This window comes from Podarcis vaucheri, assembly GCF_965113315.1.
Source record: "Podarcis vaucheri genome assembly, chromosome: 5".
In the NCBI taxonomy this organism is placed as follows: Eukaryota; Metazoa; Chordata; class Lepidosauria; order Squamata; family Lacertidae; genus Podarcis; species Podarcis vaucheri.
The window spans coordinates 71874398-71891482 of NC_138763.1; the positions used below are offsets into that span (position 1 = coordinate 71874398).

The 17085-nt window shown below is 43.4% G+C and overlaps 1 protein-coding gene across 3 annotated transcripts in view; it reads left to right on the top strand.

Annotated features, from left to right (window-relative positions):
• PALD1 (phosphatase domain containing paladin 1) overlaps window positions 1–17085 on the top strand; it is a 108746-nt gene that overhangs the window by 67010 nt on the left and 24651 nt on the right. For all 3 annotated transcript variants that reach the window (XM_082222036.1, XM_082222037.1, XM_082222035.1), the window contains exons 12-18: window positions 205–339; window positions 1402–1518; window positions 2696–2875; window positions 4486–4683; window positions 5905–6045; window positions 6916–6987; window positions 8063–8203. In XM_082222036.1, the coding sequence (XP_082078162.1) occupies window positions 205–339; window positions 1402–1518; window positions 2696–2875; window positions 4486–4683; window positions 5905–6045; window positions 6916–6987; window positions 8063–8203 (984 nt within the window). The remainder of the gene's footprint in view (window positions 1–204; window positions 340–1401; window positions 1519–2695; window positions 2876–4485; window positions 4684–5904; window positions 6046–6915; window positions 6988–8062; window positions 8204–17085) is intronic.

Consider the following 17085-nt stretch of genomic DNA (forward strand, 5'->3'; position numbering starts at 1 on the left):
TTACATCATTCTCTCTGCTGCTAAGATTATAGCCTCAACTAGCAGCACCTTCAGCCAATGTGTGTTATTCCATAAGGAGAAGATAGCGTTTTTTTGTGCCAACAGGATGCCATGTTTTCTAATGATTACTTGTGATGTGTGTAGTATGTTGATTTGCTTCTGACAGTGTCCCTGTCTGTCTTGTCTCCCTTCCTGGACTGGAAGTACCCCCTTGCTTTTGCCCTAGATTTCAGCCGATGGATGTGCAGGCACTCTGAACTATACAGGCTTCAGGCCAGCATGAACCTGTCAGAGCTTGTGGTCACAGGGGAGCAGATAACTAAGGGGGCACGGGTGCTGGTGAGTCAACTATTTTGAGTTATTGTTGTTGTTGTTATTATTATTATTAAATATATTTACTCTGATCAGCCTGCCTACACTGCCTGACTCTTGAACACCCTTCTTCGGAGCCATCTTGGACAACAGCTCTGCATTTTATTACATTTCTGTAAGAATTATTATTATTATTATTATTTATTACTATCACAACTACATTTATATCCCACTTTTCCTCCGAGGAGCTCAAGGTGTCGTACAGAGTTCTCCTCCCCATTTTAGCCTCACAACAACTCTGTAAGGTAGGTTAGGCTGAGGCTGAGTGGGGATTCGAACCCTGGTCTCCCAGGTCCAACACTCTAACCACTGTGCCACACTGGCGCTCACTTGTGGATGTAATTGATCTCCTTGTTAAAGGGTTGGACTACATCCTATCCCCTTTCTCCCCCACCCCTACATGCTCAGCCTTCTTCTGAGGACGCAGTCAGGTTTTATGAAACGTAACAGCACGTTCTTCCAGGGATTCTGTTAAAGTGAGTGTGCGCACAGCATGCCTGAGCACCAGCAGACGTTGGGTGGCATTCAGTGCTAGCCCTACTCAGAGTAGCCTCATTAAGTTGGTAGACGTGGCTAAGTTAGGTTCGTTAATTTCAGTGGTGGGATATAGTTGAATGCCACCCATTGGGCGGATTACCCTCTGTACCTGCATATGCTTTGGGTGATTTCAGATCTGCACCGCATTCATGTGATTTGGGGACTATTGTTGCTCTTTCTGTAGGCCACCCTTCCCCAACCTGGTGCCCACCCCCAGATGCTGTTGGGCTGCGGTGCTTCTCATCCCTGACCACCGGCCACATTGGCTGCGGCTGACGGGCTTCATCTGGAAAGGCACCACATTAGGTTTTTAGTTTAAGTGGGATTTGGAAGGAGGTTGTTGGTGTAAGAGCTGCTGTCCTTCCCGGTATGATCTTGCAGAGGCAAGAAGTGCTTGAGGAAGTGTCTCTGGGAACCGCATGTTCAAAATGAATGTTCAGCTTTTCCTAGTTGGTTGCCGCAGCCTTCAGAGTCCTTCTGCTTCTGCCACAGGTGGTGGATGGAAGGTTTTCTCCAGATGTGCTCAGTACGGTCAAGGAGATGAGCGTGGCCAACTTCCGGAGAGTCCCCAAGATGCCTGTGTATGGGATGGCACAGCCGAACGCCAAGGTAATCGAACAATGCGGTGTAGTTTCTGGGAAGAGAGACTGAGATAGGGCCAGAGAGCTCTCGGATTAAAAACAGGCATTATTATTATTATTATTATTATTATTATTATTATTATAAAAATCAAAACAGGAATTTGACCCTTAAAAGAATAAAATAAAAAGACAGTGGAGTTTCCAGATTTCCCACACCTGTGAAACCCAGTGAAGTTGTGGAAACAAAAGGAAGCTGACTGAGAGCCCTTGAGAAACAGTCACACAACTAACCAGTTGTAGGGTTGTTGCTTTTTAAACCTTTATAAATGCAGGCATGATTGTAGTTACTGATTCTCTGATTGATTGATTGATTGATTGATTGATTGCTTTTCAGGCTTATACATTTCACTAATTTTGCAATCATTTTAACATTTCAGAACTTGACTTCCTTCCCCTTCTTTCTGCATTACCTTAAACTTATTTTTAATATCTTGTGCATATACAAATTAACTTAATTTGCTCATTTATTCATCTTACTTTAAATGTATACTCTTATAAAACTGGAGGTCATTACAACAACCCTGCCAATGCTCTTATCTGCTTACAATTTATCTGTAAATATTCAATAAACCACTTCCATTCTTTTATAAAGAGTTTGTTATCTTGCTTTCTTATTCTTCCAGTAAGTTTCACCGTTTCTGCATATTCCATAAGGTTTTGTATCCATTCTTCCTTTGCTGGGACTTCTGCTTTTATTTTTCACTGAGTAGCATTCTTGCAGCTGTAGTAGCATGAATACATTTCTATACAGTTTTGGTAGTTCTGTCCCTATAATTCCCAAAAGAAAAGCTTCTGGTGTTTTTTTTTTTTTTTTTTTTTTACAAACATTATTTTAAACATCCTTTTCAATTCATTATATATCATTTCCCAGTACAGTGGTACCTCGGGTTAAATACTTAATTCGTTCCGGAGGTCCGTACTTAACCTGAAACTGTTCTTAACCTTTAGCACCACTTTAGCTAATGGGGCCTCCTCCTGCTGCCGTGCCGCCAGAGCACGATTTCTGTTCTCATCCTGAAGCAAAGTTCTTAACCTGAAGCACTATTTCTGGGTTAGTGGAGTCTGTAACCTGAAGCGTATGTAACCCGAGGTACCACAGTAAGCGTTAACCTTACTACAAGACCACTATTACTCATTTTCTTCAGGCTATCGGGAATGTCTTGAGCTACCTGACAGATGCGAAGAGGAAGTATTCCCACATCTTGTGGGTCAATCTTCGCGAAGATGTGGTCCTAGAAGGGAACGAGCAAACCTACACCGTCCGGGAGGCTGGCAACCTGGAGCAGCAGATTACAGTGCCAGCAGCGTCACCTGAACAGCTGGAGGTGAGAGCTCAGGCACTTTTAACTTCTCTTTTTTTCCTTCGCCAGGCAAGTATTGGGAAACTTTTGGCTTGATCTGGGACAGTTAGCATTTCACAACAGGCAGCCACTCTGCAGGAATTGGGAGAAAATGATAGTGTTCCTCTAGGCTGGCTTCTAAGGATGCTATGCAGTTAAAAAGTATCCAACAAAGGATGCTATGCAGTTAAAAAGTATCCAACAAGGAGATTCTTACTATCTGTTTACACTATTTACACAATCTTTCATTGTGGCTGTTGTTTTATTGGTGTGACAGGCTAACTGTTGCGCCCCCCACCCCACCCCAAGCCCTGGTTTTTAAACTGTTGTGATGCAGGAGTGAACAAGGGGGAAAATAAAAAATTCCTTCCAGTAGCACCTTAAAGACCAACTAAGTTAGTTCTTGGTATGAGCTTTTGTGTGCATGCACACTTCTTCAGATACACACTGAAGAGTGTATCTGAAGAAGTGTGCATGCACACGAAAGCTCATACCAAGAACTAACTTAGTTGGTCTTTAAGGTGCTACTGGAAGGAATTTTTTATTTTGACTATGGCAGACCAACACGGCTACCTATCTGTAACTGAACAAGGAGGACTCATCCATGGTGACATTTTGATGCATCCAAGTAAATAATGTGTGCTCATCAGAAAGGACATTTTTCAGCCTGTTGTCTTTTCCAGATTTAACCTTTGCGTCTCCATATGGAGCTGATCGATCCTCTTTCTTAGAAATAATAGATGCCAGCCTTGCTTGTTCTCCCCTTGCATTATTTATCAGACAAACTAAGTTTGAAAGTATTATTGGCTCACACCATTAATTTTTTTAATTCCACTTTGGAGCACCTTGAAGCCTTAAATTGATAAGCTTTCTTTTTTTTAATTGATTTTATTGTTTCTCAAAGATTTAAACAAATTTACTTCGCATACAATATATTTCTTTTTGACTTCCCACCCTGGTGTTTTTGTTCTTATCCTTAGTTGCTGCATTATGCTTATTATCAACTCCCCCTAACTCCATCTTATATTTTCCCCACCACCACTCATATCTCAAATCCTGCTCACGATTTAATATCGCTATAAAACTTCAACAGTATAAAAAGACCTCCAGTTTTCCATAAACAGTTTATCATTTGGGTCTCTTAGTTTTGCAGTCAGTTTTGCCATTTCAGCATAATCTGTTACTTTTATAAGCCATTCTTCTTGGGTTGAAATCTCTTTCTTTTTTTCCATTTCTGCGCATATAGAATTCTGGTTGCGGTTGTTGCATACATAAAAAAATTAGTCAGCTTCTTCAGAACCTCCATCCCAATCACCCCTAGCAACAAGGCTTTGGGTTTTTTTGGGGGGGGGGAGCACCAATTTAAACAACTTTAAAAATTCATTATTATTAATGGCACCTGCTTTCATAGACCTCATTTCTTTTTGTCAGATGCATGCAGTTACAAAAAGTAGGCACACAAGAATTGTGGGGAGGGGAATCGTAAGTAAGTGAGGCCAGAGGGAAACGAAAAGTGATAATTACATAGTTAACTGTGGTAATTCCTCATGAGCCTTTTCGTTTGTTGGTTTGGCCTCATTGCTTCCCTCCTTCAGAAACTTGAATCTGTTGTGAAGAATGACTTGCTGAAATCCCAGAAATGGCTCGAGGTCTATCTGGAACAGGAGAAGCAGATGAAAATGTTAAAGACATGCCTGACAGTGCAGGAAGTCTTCAACCAGCACAAAAGCACCTGCCAGGGGTTGGTGTATAAACGGGTTCCAATCCCAGACTTCTGTGCTCCTAAGGAAAAGGTAAGCACCACACAGGGACCCCATATCTACCCCCCACCTTTTTCCACATGGAGAATTTTAAGATGGCTGATACTTAAGCAACCCTTTTCTCCACTTGCTAGTCTTCTACTGAATACAGTGGTACCTCAGGTTAAGTACTTAGTTCGTTCCGGAGGTCCGTTCTTAACCTGAAACTATTATTAACCTGAGGTACCACTTTAGCTAAGGGGCCTCCCGCTACTGCCGCGCCGCCGGAGCACAATTTCTGTTCTCATCCTGAAGCAAAGTTCTTAACCCAAGGTACTATTTCTGGGTTAGCGGAGTCTGTAACCTGAAGCGTATGTAACCTGAGGTACCACTGTAGTCCAGCCTTTTGTGGGTGCCTTTCTTTTTGGAGTGGGTGGAAGGGAAGTGAAGCCTCTTGGGGGGAAAAATTGCACAGCTGCACATAATGTTTTATCCTAAAACCATTTGTTCAGCTAGACAAAAACCAGGAGCCATTCTTTTTTCCCACCCCCCTTTGCCCCATCCACTTGATTTTGCAATAGGGATGCCCCCAGGGATTTTGTCTAGTCTTCGTGTTTTTAAGTAAACAGACCTGATTTGTGCTTCATGAAATGCAGTTGTCCTGTGGTTTTTTTTGCACTTCTCCAAATTATGTGACACAGTTCACATGACTCAGCTAAAGTCTGAGGCTGCTCAGCCCCTGGATGGGGGCGAGCCCGTCCCCCACAATAAACCCTGTGTACGCTTCCTTAAAAGAGGCATTGGAATATGCATTAAAAAAGGTAAAGGGACCCCTGACCATCAGGTCCAGACGTGGTGGACTCTGGGGTTCGGGTGCTCATCTCGCTTTATTGGCTGAGGGAGCCGGCGTACAGCTTCCGGGTCATGTGGCCAGCATGACTAAGCTGCTTCTGGCGAACCAGAGCAGCGCATGGAAACGCCATTTACCTTCCTGCCAGAGTGGTACCTATTTATCTACTTGCACTTTCGAACTGTTAGTTAGGTGCTATTTAAAATCCCTTTGCAGCAACTTAGTGTGATTAAAATCTGGTCTGTTTGTAGTGGATTTGCCTCATCAGGGCATTGCTGCCACCTAAAGGCCTTATGAGGGACAGAACATACAGTTGGCACATGCCGTGAGTACAGTACTGAGCACGTGTGAAAATCACACACACACGCACACACACCTGAGAAAGACTAGGCTGCTCACAAATGCCCTTTGTGTGCCACCTTTAGGACTTTGACCAGCTGCTGGAAGCCATGAAGGGTGCTCTGGCTGAAGACTCCCGCACAGCCTTTGTGTTCAATTGCCACAGTGGCAGAGGAAGAACCACCACAGCCATGGTCATTGCTGTCCTCACCCTCTGGCATTTCAACGTATGTATTAATTTGGAGACCTGTGTCCCACTTTGTGAGGGGTCTGGGATTCTGCAGGGAGGGGTACCTGATATTATGGGCAAAATCCTTCCTGAAATGTGTGCAGCGCCAAGGGTTTAAATCTTCTTGGTGTTAAAAGTCTCTTGGCTTCTGCAGAACAATTTTAAGGACTAGTCTTAAGTTTCAACTTTTTTAACATATACAATCAAGACACAATAATATATTTTCTCTTATTTTTGTTGACTTCCCACCCCGTTTTTCATGGAGTTGTTGTTTCTCCCCTTCCGCTGCACCCTATTTTCTAACTATTAAATCAAAACTACAATATTATAATCTAATTACACCTGTTGCTCACAGCTCAAATCCTGTTCGTGAGTTCATCGTACTATAATATTTCTTTAAGTAGTCCGAAAAAGGCATCCATTCTTCCATAAAACACTCATCATTAGATTTTCTTAATTTTGCTGTTAATTTCCCCCAGTTTTTCATAGTCCATTATCTTGCTTATCCATTCTTCTTTCGTGGGAACTTCTTGCTTCCACTTCTGTGCATAAAGAATCCTAGCTGCTGCTGTTACATACATAAACCACTTTAATATTTTTTTATTGGGATTTTAAGGAATTTTCTTAACCTAGGCAAGATACATAAATAGAAATAATGGATAAAGGATACATTTTTAAAAGAATGATACCTTTTCTAAAACACAGAAAGTGAAAAGTACCAGAATTCTACAATGTTCACAGTTCCTTGTGTCTTACATGGCATATTACTAACTTCATAAGCAGCCATACATTGCAGTTAGTAATTCTGTTGTTTATCTCCTGTGTTGTTCAATAATCAATCCTAAGACTCCTCTTCTTGGTGCTTCAGGGAATCCCTGAGATGGTTGAAGATGAAATTGTGAGCGTGCCTGATGCCAAGTACACCAAAGGAGAGTTTGAGGTGCGTATCTTCCACTTTTAAAATTAGGTAACAGAATATTCTTAAGGTAATGTTTCTGAAAGGGCAGCCTTAGCCACCACAAATAAATAAATTAGTACTATCACCACAAACACATCTGAGTTCACAGGTGATCTTCCATCTTACTTGGTTGCTGCTGACATCAGTTTCTTCCACATCTCTCCCGCTGCCTCTGCAGTAACTGAATTTTGGGGATCCCTCCCCCCATGTTTTCAAGAAGGGTTCCCCAAATGTGGTGAACCTCAAAAGGACACACCAGGACAAAGATGTTTAGCCCTGCCATATCCTTTTGAGTATTGCCAGGAACCTGGCAATGTGAAGCATCTTCAACCCATGTGTCCTTTTGATGATCACCAGAGCACCTTCCCAGAAGGCGCGCAGGCGATCTTTGCCAGGGACGTGCAGGGTAAAGCATCTTCGCCTGCACATCCTTTTCAAAAAAGTAAGGTGGCTGGCAGTAGATGGGTATGGGATGGTGGGCCAAGTTGGCCTGGCTGGATTGGGTGGGGGGGGGGCGTCACACGTGACATTATGCATGTGCGCACCCCCCCCTCAATATTGGGTGCAACTCGGCACTGATGCCTTAGTTTGCAGCTCAGAAAAGAAAGGGACAAAAACAAAATATTGAGGAACAGAATCTTTTGTCAGTGCTGATGTGAATCTGGCATGATCCACATCTTCCATGCTGTTGGGTGGGTTTGTACCGCCATACCCAGCAGGTCAGTAAGATATTTTTGCAGGCTGGTAACTTTTGTGGGCTTATTTGCAAGGCTGCTTTAAAGGGATCTAAAGAGTCGGAACTAAGTGTGACGTGTTGATTCCTGTGAACATTCTTGAGACTGGCATTTGCACTTGTCAGAAGGTACTTTTGTGTCCCTTATGTGATGTTTTTGCAAAACTAGTAGGTAACGGAATGCCAGAAACAGGGGGCAAACTATTTCCCTCTTTACTTCCCCCAGAAGAAAATTTCAGTGGCTTAACATTTGCTCTTTGTGAAAGAGAACGTTCCAGGTGGGAAGGTTTCATGTTAAGCTGGGGCCTTGCTTTTGTCTGCCAGGTGGTCATGAAGGTGGTTCAGATGTTGCCGGAGGGACACCGAATGAAGAAGGAGGTAGATATGGCACTGGATACCGTGAGTGAGACGATGACACCCATGCACTATCACTTGAGGGAAATCATCATATGCACCTACAGACAGGTAAGCCTGGCAAACTTGTACCACGCCTTTGGTGGCTCCCTCTGTTCTTTGCAGTTTCACTCTGCTGCTAAGACAGACAGAGATCTGTTTATACTTGGTGATTAGTTTCAATGGGCAGGGCTGGATGTGCAAATGAGATGGCGGGAGGAGTTCAACAGGGAGAGGACAGAGACATCAAGAAGCAAAGGATGTTTGCTGTCCAGATTAGATAGAGATCAACTGCTGATCTCAGGAGCTGAGTGCATGAGTCAATGGAGAACGGGCTGCAGTTTTGTTTGGAAATGGTTTGCCTGCAGTTTCAGAGAGCTCGTCTTTGACTGATCCACATGTTGTTATAGCTGGGGCAGGGAGGGTCTGGCCGCCTGCTGCAGAACCTTCTGCCAAGCTTGTGTTCAAGGACTGTAAGAAATTCCACACCTAGGCAATCAAAATTATGTGGCCTTTATCAGTTATAAGCATTAAGCAAGCTTACATAATTTATCATATTTAGCTTAGTATATTCTCCAAGTGATGCTTTGCTTTGCCTCTCTTGGCTTTTGTAGTCATGGGAAAGGGGGCAAGGAGCTCTCTTATCTACCCAGAAGCTATCCTTCCTTGTAAGATACATGCCCTGATTTGCACTGTCTATCAAAGCCTGCCAGTTTCTACCAGAGCTGCTGGTTGGTTACAGCAATCCTGTGCACCAGCGCTAGTGCTCACCATTATACTGCTATCAAACACCCACCCACCCACAGACATTTGCATGTCCTCTGCAACAATATATCTGGAAAGGCACTTCTTGCGTACAAGTTTTTGTGAGGCTTTCTTTGCATGATATTTCATGGATTGCAAAGGGGCTTCTTTAAAAACAAAACAAAAACATGCTATCACATACGTAACTGAATCGTGATTCTGTGCTAATGTATAAAGATCACGGATTCCAGCACCACTGCCTCCCTGGAGTCATTGAAGCCTAAGGCACTCTGACACCAGTTACAGAATGCTGAACAATGTGGGTCACTGTCTGCAAACATGACACCAGTCCCATGACAGCCTAACCCGCATGGAAGCTGTTTGCAATTGTTGATATACTGAGCAACAGTAGTATCAATCAATCAATTTCTTTATTCGACCGATAGTCAGAGTTAAAACATTACACAATAATTAAAAACTATAACATCATAGGGGGTACATAAGTAAGGTAGGGACACAGTACTAGACCTCTCACAGATAACCCACGTCAAAGCATTCAGTTATACGTTTCCGACACTTGAGTGCCAGGAAAAGAAATTTAGCCACTGACAAGGTTGTTTTCCCAGAAGACTTATTTAGCAGATATGCTGTCTGCATTCCTCTTTGTCGGGAACTGAGCTGGGGTAAGTATGGAGTTATAAGATACTGTCTTAAATCGTTGTAGAAGGGACAGCTCAATAAAATGTGCTCTGTGGATTCTACCTCACCCAATGCACAGTGGCATAATCTCTGGTCATACGGGACTCCTCCATATCTTCCCTTCAGGACCGCCGAGTCAAGAACATTCAGCCTAGCCGCAGTAAATAGTCTGCGGTATTCCACGTAGTGCATATCCGCCAGGTGGCGAGCTGGAGCAGCCCGATACAACTGCTCCCCCAGAAACAACCCAGGTTTCACACGGGCTATGTCCTCCTGTCTGGCAATATCCCTTAGTCTTTGCGCGATCACCGCCTTTGCGTGGCTATACGTCATGGACTCTATATAAAGGGAGGACAACCCGCACTTCTGCACTTCCTCCACTATCTCCTCTTCCCATGGAGATTTAAAGTTATCCCTCAGAATCAAGGGGGCCAAACCCACCGGTCTGAAACAAAGCTTGAGCCATAGCCATAACTTCGCTTTCAGGGCCACATACCTAAAGGCTTGGCAACCGGTTTCCAGTCTCATGATCGCGCCTGCCACGGAGGGGGGGATCCTGAGTATGGCCCTGAGGAATTGGGTTTGGATAGATTCCAATTTTTCAAAGTCCCTACGTGAGCCCAAGGCAATGCCCACCAGCAGAAGAGGGAGGACTTTCATTTTAAAGAGTCGTAAGGCAACATTGACAGTTTGTGCCTGTTTCTTGGAGTACAGGGTTCTAATCACCAGGGCTGCTTTGGATGCGTTCGAGGCTATGTATTCTCTGTGCGCCAGGAAGGACCTATTTGATCTTACAACCTGACCCAGGTACTTGAAGCAACTGACCTGCTCTAAAGCAACAGTAGTATATATTAGCCGAATAACTAGCCTTCAGGTCAGAGTTCATTATTTACCCAAAGCCAACAGAGGGCAGCCGAGTGCATTTGGATTTTCTGATATGTATAGATGCTTTTCTGAAATCTGCAAAAATCCAAACAAAAATAATAGAGGAATCGCATACTACTTTAGAAAGCTCAGGATACTGAGTCAGTGTGACAGTCATTTTCCTTCCAATTTAGAGATGGCTCACATCTATGTGTTTGCTTCTTGATGCCCTGCATGTGTGAATGACCCATCGTGCATGAAATTATTTTTATTTTACTCCATTATTACTTACTTCATATATGTAAACACCGCAGAGGGAAATTTCATGTCATCTCAGAACGCAATCCCAAACACAGTCCTTTTTTCCCAACAGGCTTCGTGGTTATTCTGCCTCCTGTAGTGAAATAAACGTACATGCATATAGGAATCGGATCCAAGATCTAGCTTAGGAAGCCAATGTTCGGAGCATTCAATGCCCAGACCCAACACACAGCTTCAAGCTGTTTGCATATAGGGTGGTTTCTGCTAGTCATTAAAAGAGACCTTGTGCAGTATTGCAGACACAGAACGGAGCCTCTGTGTCTTTTTTTTCTTTTTCACTGGCTTGTCTTTTTCCCCATTACCCTGTCTGGAAAAACCTGTTTGACTTCCCTGCTATCAAAAGCCCAGCAGTTCAAGATGAATGAAATTTGGCTTTCCTGCCTCAGCCGCAAAGCTCTAGGGGAACTGTGGTTCTTGACAGATGTGGGCTAGTTTAGAGATCACATTGACCTCCGCTAGTGTGCCTAAGGTTTATGAGAAGCAAGAGCCTATACCTGCGGGCGGATGGAAAGGGCCTTAAATGTGGAGGTGTGTGATCTTGGTTGTGTTGAAGACCTTGTTGCTTTGATACTTACCCTCTCTCTTTCCTTCAGTTAATAAAAATGAAATCCAGCATCCTAACTAATATTTATCCCTGAATACAGCTCTTCTCCCTTTTACAGCTGTGGCCCTTTGTCATCATGTGAAGCTTTTGGGTGTTCTTAGTGAGTGGAAAATCCCACTAGATGGCAGTTTTCAACAGCCAAGCACTCTCAAAGGCTAAGGACACAGCATTATTGCATGACATAGTGAAAACAACAAAACCTTAATTTTTAAACCACATTATCGAGGTGTGTTTTAAAATCTCACTGTCAATCTTGTGTGTGTGCTTTTCTTTAAAAAGCAAACGAACTGTTTTAATATCTCCATATTCTGGATTGTGAACATTTTTTTTAAAAAAAACCAACAACAACACATTTGTTCATAGAGAGCTGGTGGAGGATTTCCCCATTTGGTAGCACAGTCCATGCAAGACTTACTAAACCTAGCAGGGAATCTGATCCTTGCATGTGCTAGGCTGTGTGCAGGCATTTCCTCACCTGGCAAATGGTTTGTACTTTGATTTCTAATCAACTATTGGAAAGCAGAGAAAAGGTGGCTGAAATAGACTTCTCGTTGCCTAATCCTGAGCAAGTATTTAGTATTGTCAGAGCTGGCAGCAGCAGCCAATAGTCTACTAATGTGTGGGTAGCACACATCCCCTACATTAGGATATGTATTGTGCAGTCCTGGTTATGCAGAGGACTCTGTATGCAGAGGATTTCCCCCGAACTATGGCCTCTTCTTTCTGACTTGCGCAGAGTCCGGTTTGGAGGGCAATACGTGTAATCGTGTCTCAACTCCCGAATTGCGCTTGTGGAATTGGGGCTAATTTAATTCATGCATGGCTAATATTTTATCAATGATCTCTGTGGCCAAAAGCACTAAAGGTCTGTAACACATAATTAACATGTGAAATAGGTGGAAAAGGCCACAAAGATGCAACAATGGCTTTAAATTTTTTTATTTTATTTTTTGCTAGGAAAACAACAACGACACCATGTCTGTTAACCATTCCTGGCAATAATGCCATTACAGTGTGACACTCTGAATGCACATAATCATCATTTATTTATTTATTTATTTATTTATTTATACCCCGCCCATCTGGCTGGGTTTCCCCAGCCACTCTGGGCGGCTTCCAACCGAATATTAAAAACAGTACAGCATCAGACATTAAAAACTTCCCTAAACAGGGCCGCCTTCAGTTGTCTTTTAAAAGTTAAATAGTTGTTTATTGCCTTGACATCTGCTGGGAGGGCGTTCCACAGGGCAGGTGCCACTACTGAGAAGGCCCTCTGCCTGGTTCCCTGTAACTTTGCTTCTCACAGGGAGGGAACTGCCAGAAGGCCCTCGGAGCTGGACCTCAGTGTCCGGGCTGGATGATGGAGGTGGAGACGCTCCTTCAGGTATACAGGACCGAGGCCATTTAGGTCTTTAAAGGTCAGCACCATCGTAGGAAGGGCAGTTCCACAGATTTACAGATAAATCAGCCATGGCAATGAAAAGAAACCTTCACGTTAAAAGGCATACTCATGAATAGCCAATGGGCAGGAAGAATAATGGGGTGGCTGTCACCTTCCAGTGCTGTTTGTGAGCTCCCAGAATTACCCCTACCGATGAAGTAGATAGGCTGGATCCAGCTAAGGCATTATCCCCTAGAATACAAAGGGAACAGGGCACCAGGAGGACAGAGCCTTTTTTTAGATATGAACATCTCTAGTATGGTTAGTAACACTTAACAGTTGTTTAAAAAATGGGTTTTAAAACAGCCTTCCCCCTCCCTCTCGGATTTATAATCTTCATGAGGGCATATCTTTCAATACACACTTTTTTAGACCCAGGTTTTTCTTCTTGGCTGCCGCACCGATGCTGGGAGCACTGGTGCCTTTTAGGTTTTTCAGGTTTTCCTGGTCGGTATAAAATATAAATACAGAGCCGTGGGACATAAGCAGGTAGTCTTCTCCTGCGCCTCGTGAAAAGAGTCCTCTTTCCAGTGACCTTGAATCAACCCTGCACCACGTGGTGTTTTTGGAGAAAAGGAAAGCAGAAATATTTCAGAAATAACAAGCATATACCTCCCAGGGCCTTTGCAAGGGGAAAAATGTCAGCCTGGGCTCAGTATTCGGGATTGGTGTCTGTATGGACTAACAATAAATAAATAAAAAGAGTTGTTCTGGAGGGAAACTTCACCTTGAAGTTACTTAAAAATTAAAAAAAGAAATCCTGGTCAGGATTGCAGAGAACACCTCATGCTGAGAGTTTCAGCAGCGCTTGCAGCCTGCAACGGGAAACGGGAAATTATCTCCTTCCCCAGCTCCTGTAACTGTTCAGTTACTGACTGTGTTATCAGAGATTTGTCTCTCCTAGATTTTCCAGTGTGGCTGTGACATGGCCTGACTTCTGTTCTGTTAGAGGTACTAGTAGCATTATTTATATGGGTTGGGAATCTATGGCCCTCCAGATGTTGTTGGACTCCAACATCAGCCCCAGCCAGCATGCCAATGGTCAGGGATGATGCGTGTGTTGCCTCAAGCAACATCTAGTGAGACTCATCAGGTTCCCCACCCCTGATAATAGGGAAGAAAGATTTATATGAGAGCCAGTGTGGTGTAGTGGTTAAGAGCGGTAGTCACGTAATCTGGGAAACCGGGTTCGCGTCTCTGCTCCTCCACATGCAGCTGCTGGGTGACCTTGGGCCAGTCACACTTCTGTGAAGTCTCTCAGCCCCACTCACCTCACAGAGTGTTTGTTGTGGGGGAGGAAGGGAAAAGGAGAATGTTAGCCGCTTTGAGACTCCTGAAGGGGAGTGAAAGGCGGGATATCAAATCCAAACTCTTCTTCTATATTCTTAGGCTTTTCTTAGGACTAAAATGTCAAGATGTGCTGATGTTTTGCTTTGTTTTTTAATTTACAAATTAAGAGTGTGTATTTGGACTCTCTTAATGCATAGCTAATCTGCCCTAAGTGATCCTGAGTGTGCACTTTTTTTGCTTTGCTGGATCAGATCAAGGCCAGTCTAGGTCAGCAACCAGCCGGCACTAAGCAATTCACCAGGAATTTGGCCAGTGAGCCATGAACTATCTTGGCAACGACAGAATTGCTGCTAGTAGAATAAGGGTTATTGGCAGGCTATAAAGTGAATAAGGAAGCAACAATTTTATATTTTTTTAAAGGCATTAGTGTAACAACAAATTAAAGACAAAGTTGATTTTCTGCTATAATTGGAAATCATGGCCAGTACGATATTTTGAAATTGAAGTATCAAATAAAATGGACAGTCTATATGCAAATGATTATGAATCACTTTATATGGAATTTGGTACTCTGATTAAACGGTGGAGAAAATTGACTCTTCTTTTCAGGAAGGAACTCTATGGATAAAATGGTTTTGTTATCAAAATTAAATTTGCTGCTTCACAGCCGAGGTGTGTGGCTAAGTATAAGGGAATTGTCACTTAACAAGGGCTCCCTTGGAAGTTCATATGCTACACCAATGCTCATTTTCTGGGGGGGGGTGAATCTTTTTGGAATTGCTTCTGTCACATGGAAAGCCCTTGATGCACCTTCTGGTGAGTGAAGAACGGAAGCAATAAGGCAACTTTTACTGGTTACCTTAAGATTAGTATGGGCTAGAAATCAAAATGAATATTAACTGGGATGTTATGAATCCAGCACTAAGGATTCAACCTCATGTGTAGCCTCCATCCCAAAATTTATAGATTGCTGCTCTTGGCTGCATCCAGTAGTCCATTTTTAGGCCACAGCTGTGATGACAGTATTCCAAGGTCAGGGAATTTTTAAATTCCACATCATATGTGTAATAGACAAGATTGGTCTCCCAGTGAATCCGCAATTGTTCTAGTAGAGGGGGACTTGTATGTAGGGCTGCTCTAAATATTCTCCTGTTGTCATTTTCAGTCCAAAAATACTGCTTCTGGGTGGCACTGTGTTCAGAAATATTTCCCAGGGGAAAACAATTTTTTTGCATTAGAGAATATTCACCATTTATTCTCATCCTCTTCACTGATGCTTTAGCATTTTCTCTCTCTCTCTCTAGATACTGATTCTTTCTCCTTCTGAGTTTAACACAGAAGAGACCATGTCACAATGGAGTGACATGTGAGGGCATCACAGACCTGTTACTGCTCAGTTGGAGTTAACTTTGATGATATCACTGAAGTAAAGCCAGTCCAGGAAGAAAAGACAGTGTAAATCAGTGGTGGAAAACCTTTTACTTTCAGAGGGCCACATTGCTTTCTGAGTAACCTTGTGGGGGCCAGATGCAAGCGGTAGAAATTGCCAGAGGCAAAAGTGGGCATAAGGAATGAATGTAAAATTTAGGTTTATACAGAAGGGTAGTTTCTACACACATCCTTTATCCCGGGAAGCAGGATTCAAAGATAACATTCCAGCCAGACAAAATCACTCAAGGACGATGCAAAGCAGGGTCAGGAGGGGGGGTGTGGCTTTTGGAGTGTCCCAAGGGCCAGGTGGAGAGGCTTGGGGGGCACATTTGGCCCCTGGGTCTGAAGTTGGACTTCCCCAATGTAAATGAACCAGGTGAACCTTTTTTACAACTGTTGCTGGGAAATAGTTGAGAGCTGTGTGTTTTTTGGTGGAAAAGGTTTCTGAAATAGAGTAAGTGCTCTCAGTTCAGCCCTGCTTTGTATGTTTCTGTAAGCATTTTAAGCCGCCGTTCGATACTTAACATGACAAGAAGTGATGTGGTCCTTTGAGACTTAATGTGGTTTATTATGTACAAATGTGGAAATGTTTAACATCTGCCCAGTACTAAATCAGGGGAGGCGTTGCTCCAATCAGGCTGCCTTGGGTTGTCTTTGCACTCTTCAACTGCTGCTGTTTTCACCCCAAGGATCAAGCAAAGCTGACTCTGGGGCCTGGAATGTGTGGGGTTGTTGTGTGCTTTTTTAGCACAGCAGTGGTTTTTCTTTTCTGTACTAAATGGTTTCCAGGTGACAGAGGAGAATGCAGTGCCCCTGGCTCTCTCCTAAAACACTGGTGGATTTTAAAGGTCTCCCCACCCCACTTTGTTTTTAACGCAAGTTCAGGTGCCTTTTAAAACCACGTGCCAAAATTCCAAAACGGCAGCCTTCGAGCCTTGCCACGGTATTGGCACAAAGCTCCCTTTCTCCAGCCCAGTGAGGTCAGCAAAAGGTCAGCAGGGAAATGGGCCTTTGGCCGCTAACTTGCTTTCAAATATTCATCCAAAGCAGTAATAGCTGGGTGCAGTTGTTATCTCTACCATTCTCTTGCTAAAATCGGCTCTTGCTCAAAGGTTCAGTCTCCATCAAGGTCCTCCCAGCTTTCTTTGCCACTTGTACCAGCGACCTGATCACAGCCAGATGTGGCCCCTTCAACCTTGCCTGCCACATTAGAAACAATAACGCTTTACCCCTCCTCTTTTCTTGACTCGTGTAAACTGCTGCAGATTTCCTTGGAGAATATTCCCGGTTCGTCATAACCTGTTTGCAAGTCTCCATGTCCATTTCTTTCTTTCTTTTAATGCATGCTTGTTCATTTCTTCCAAGTAAACCTCATGGTTCACATGCCACGATGCCTAAACGGCAGTTGGGTGACTTTTTGCAGGCATTGCCCACACCATCAAAACTTGTAAAGGGAGGGAGAGAAATAAATTGCCACTCGGATCATCTTGTTGCATATGGCGTTCATCTATGTGAACGGTGGGTTTTTATTGTGGAACGAGCCTTCCAAGAAGCTGCTAG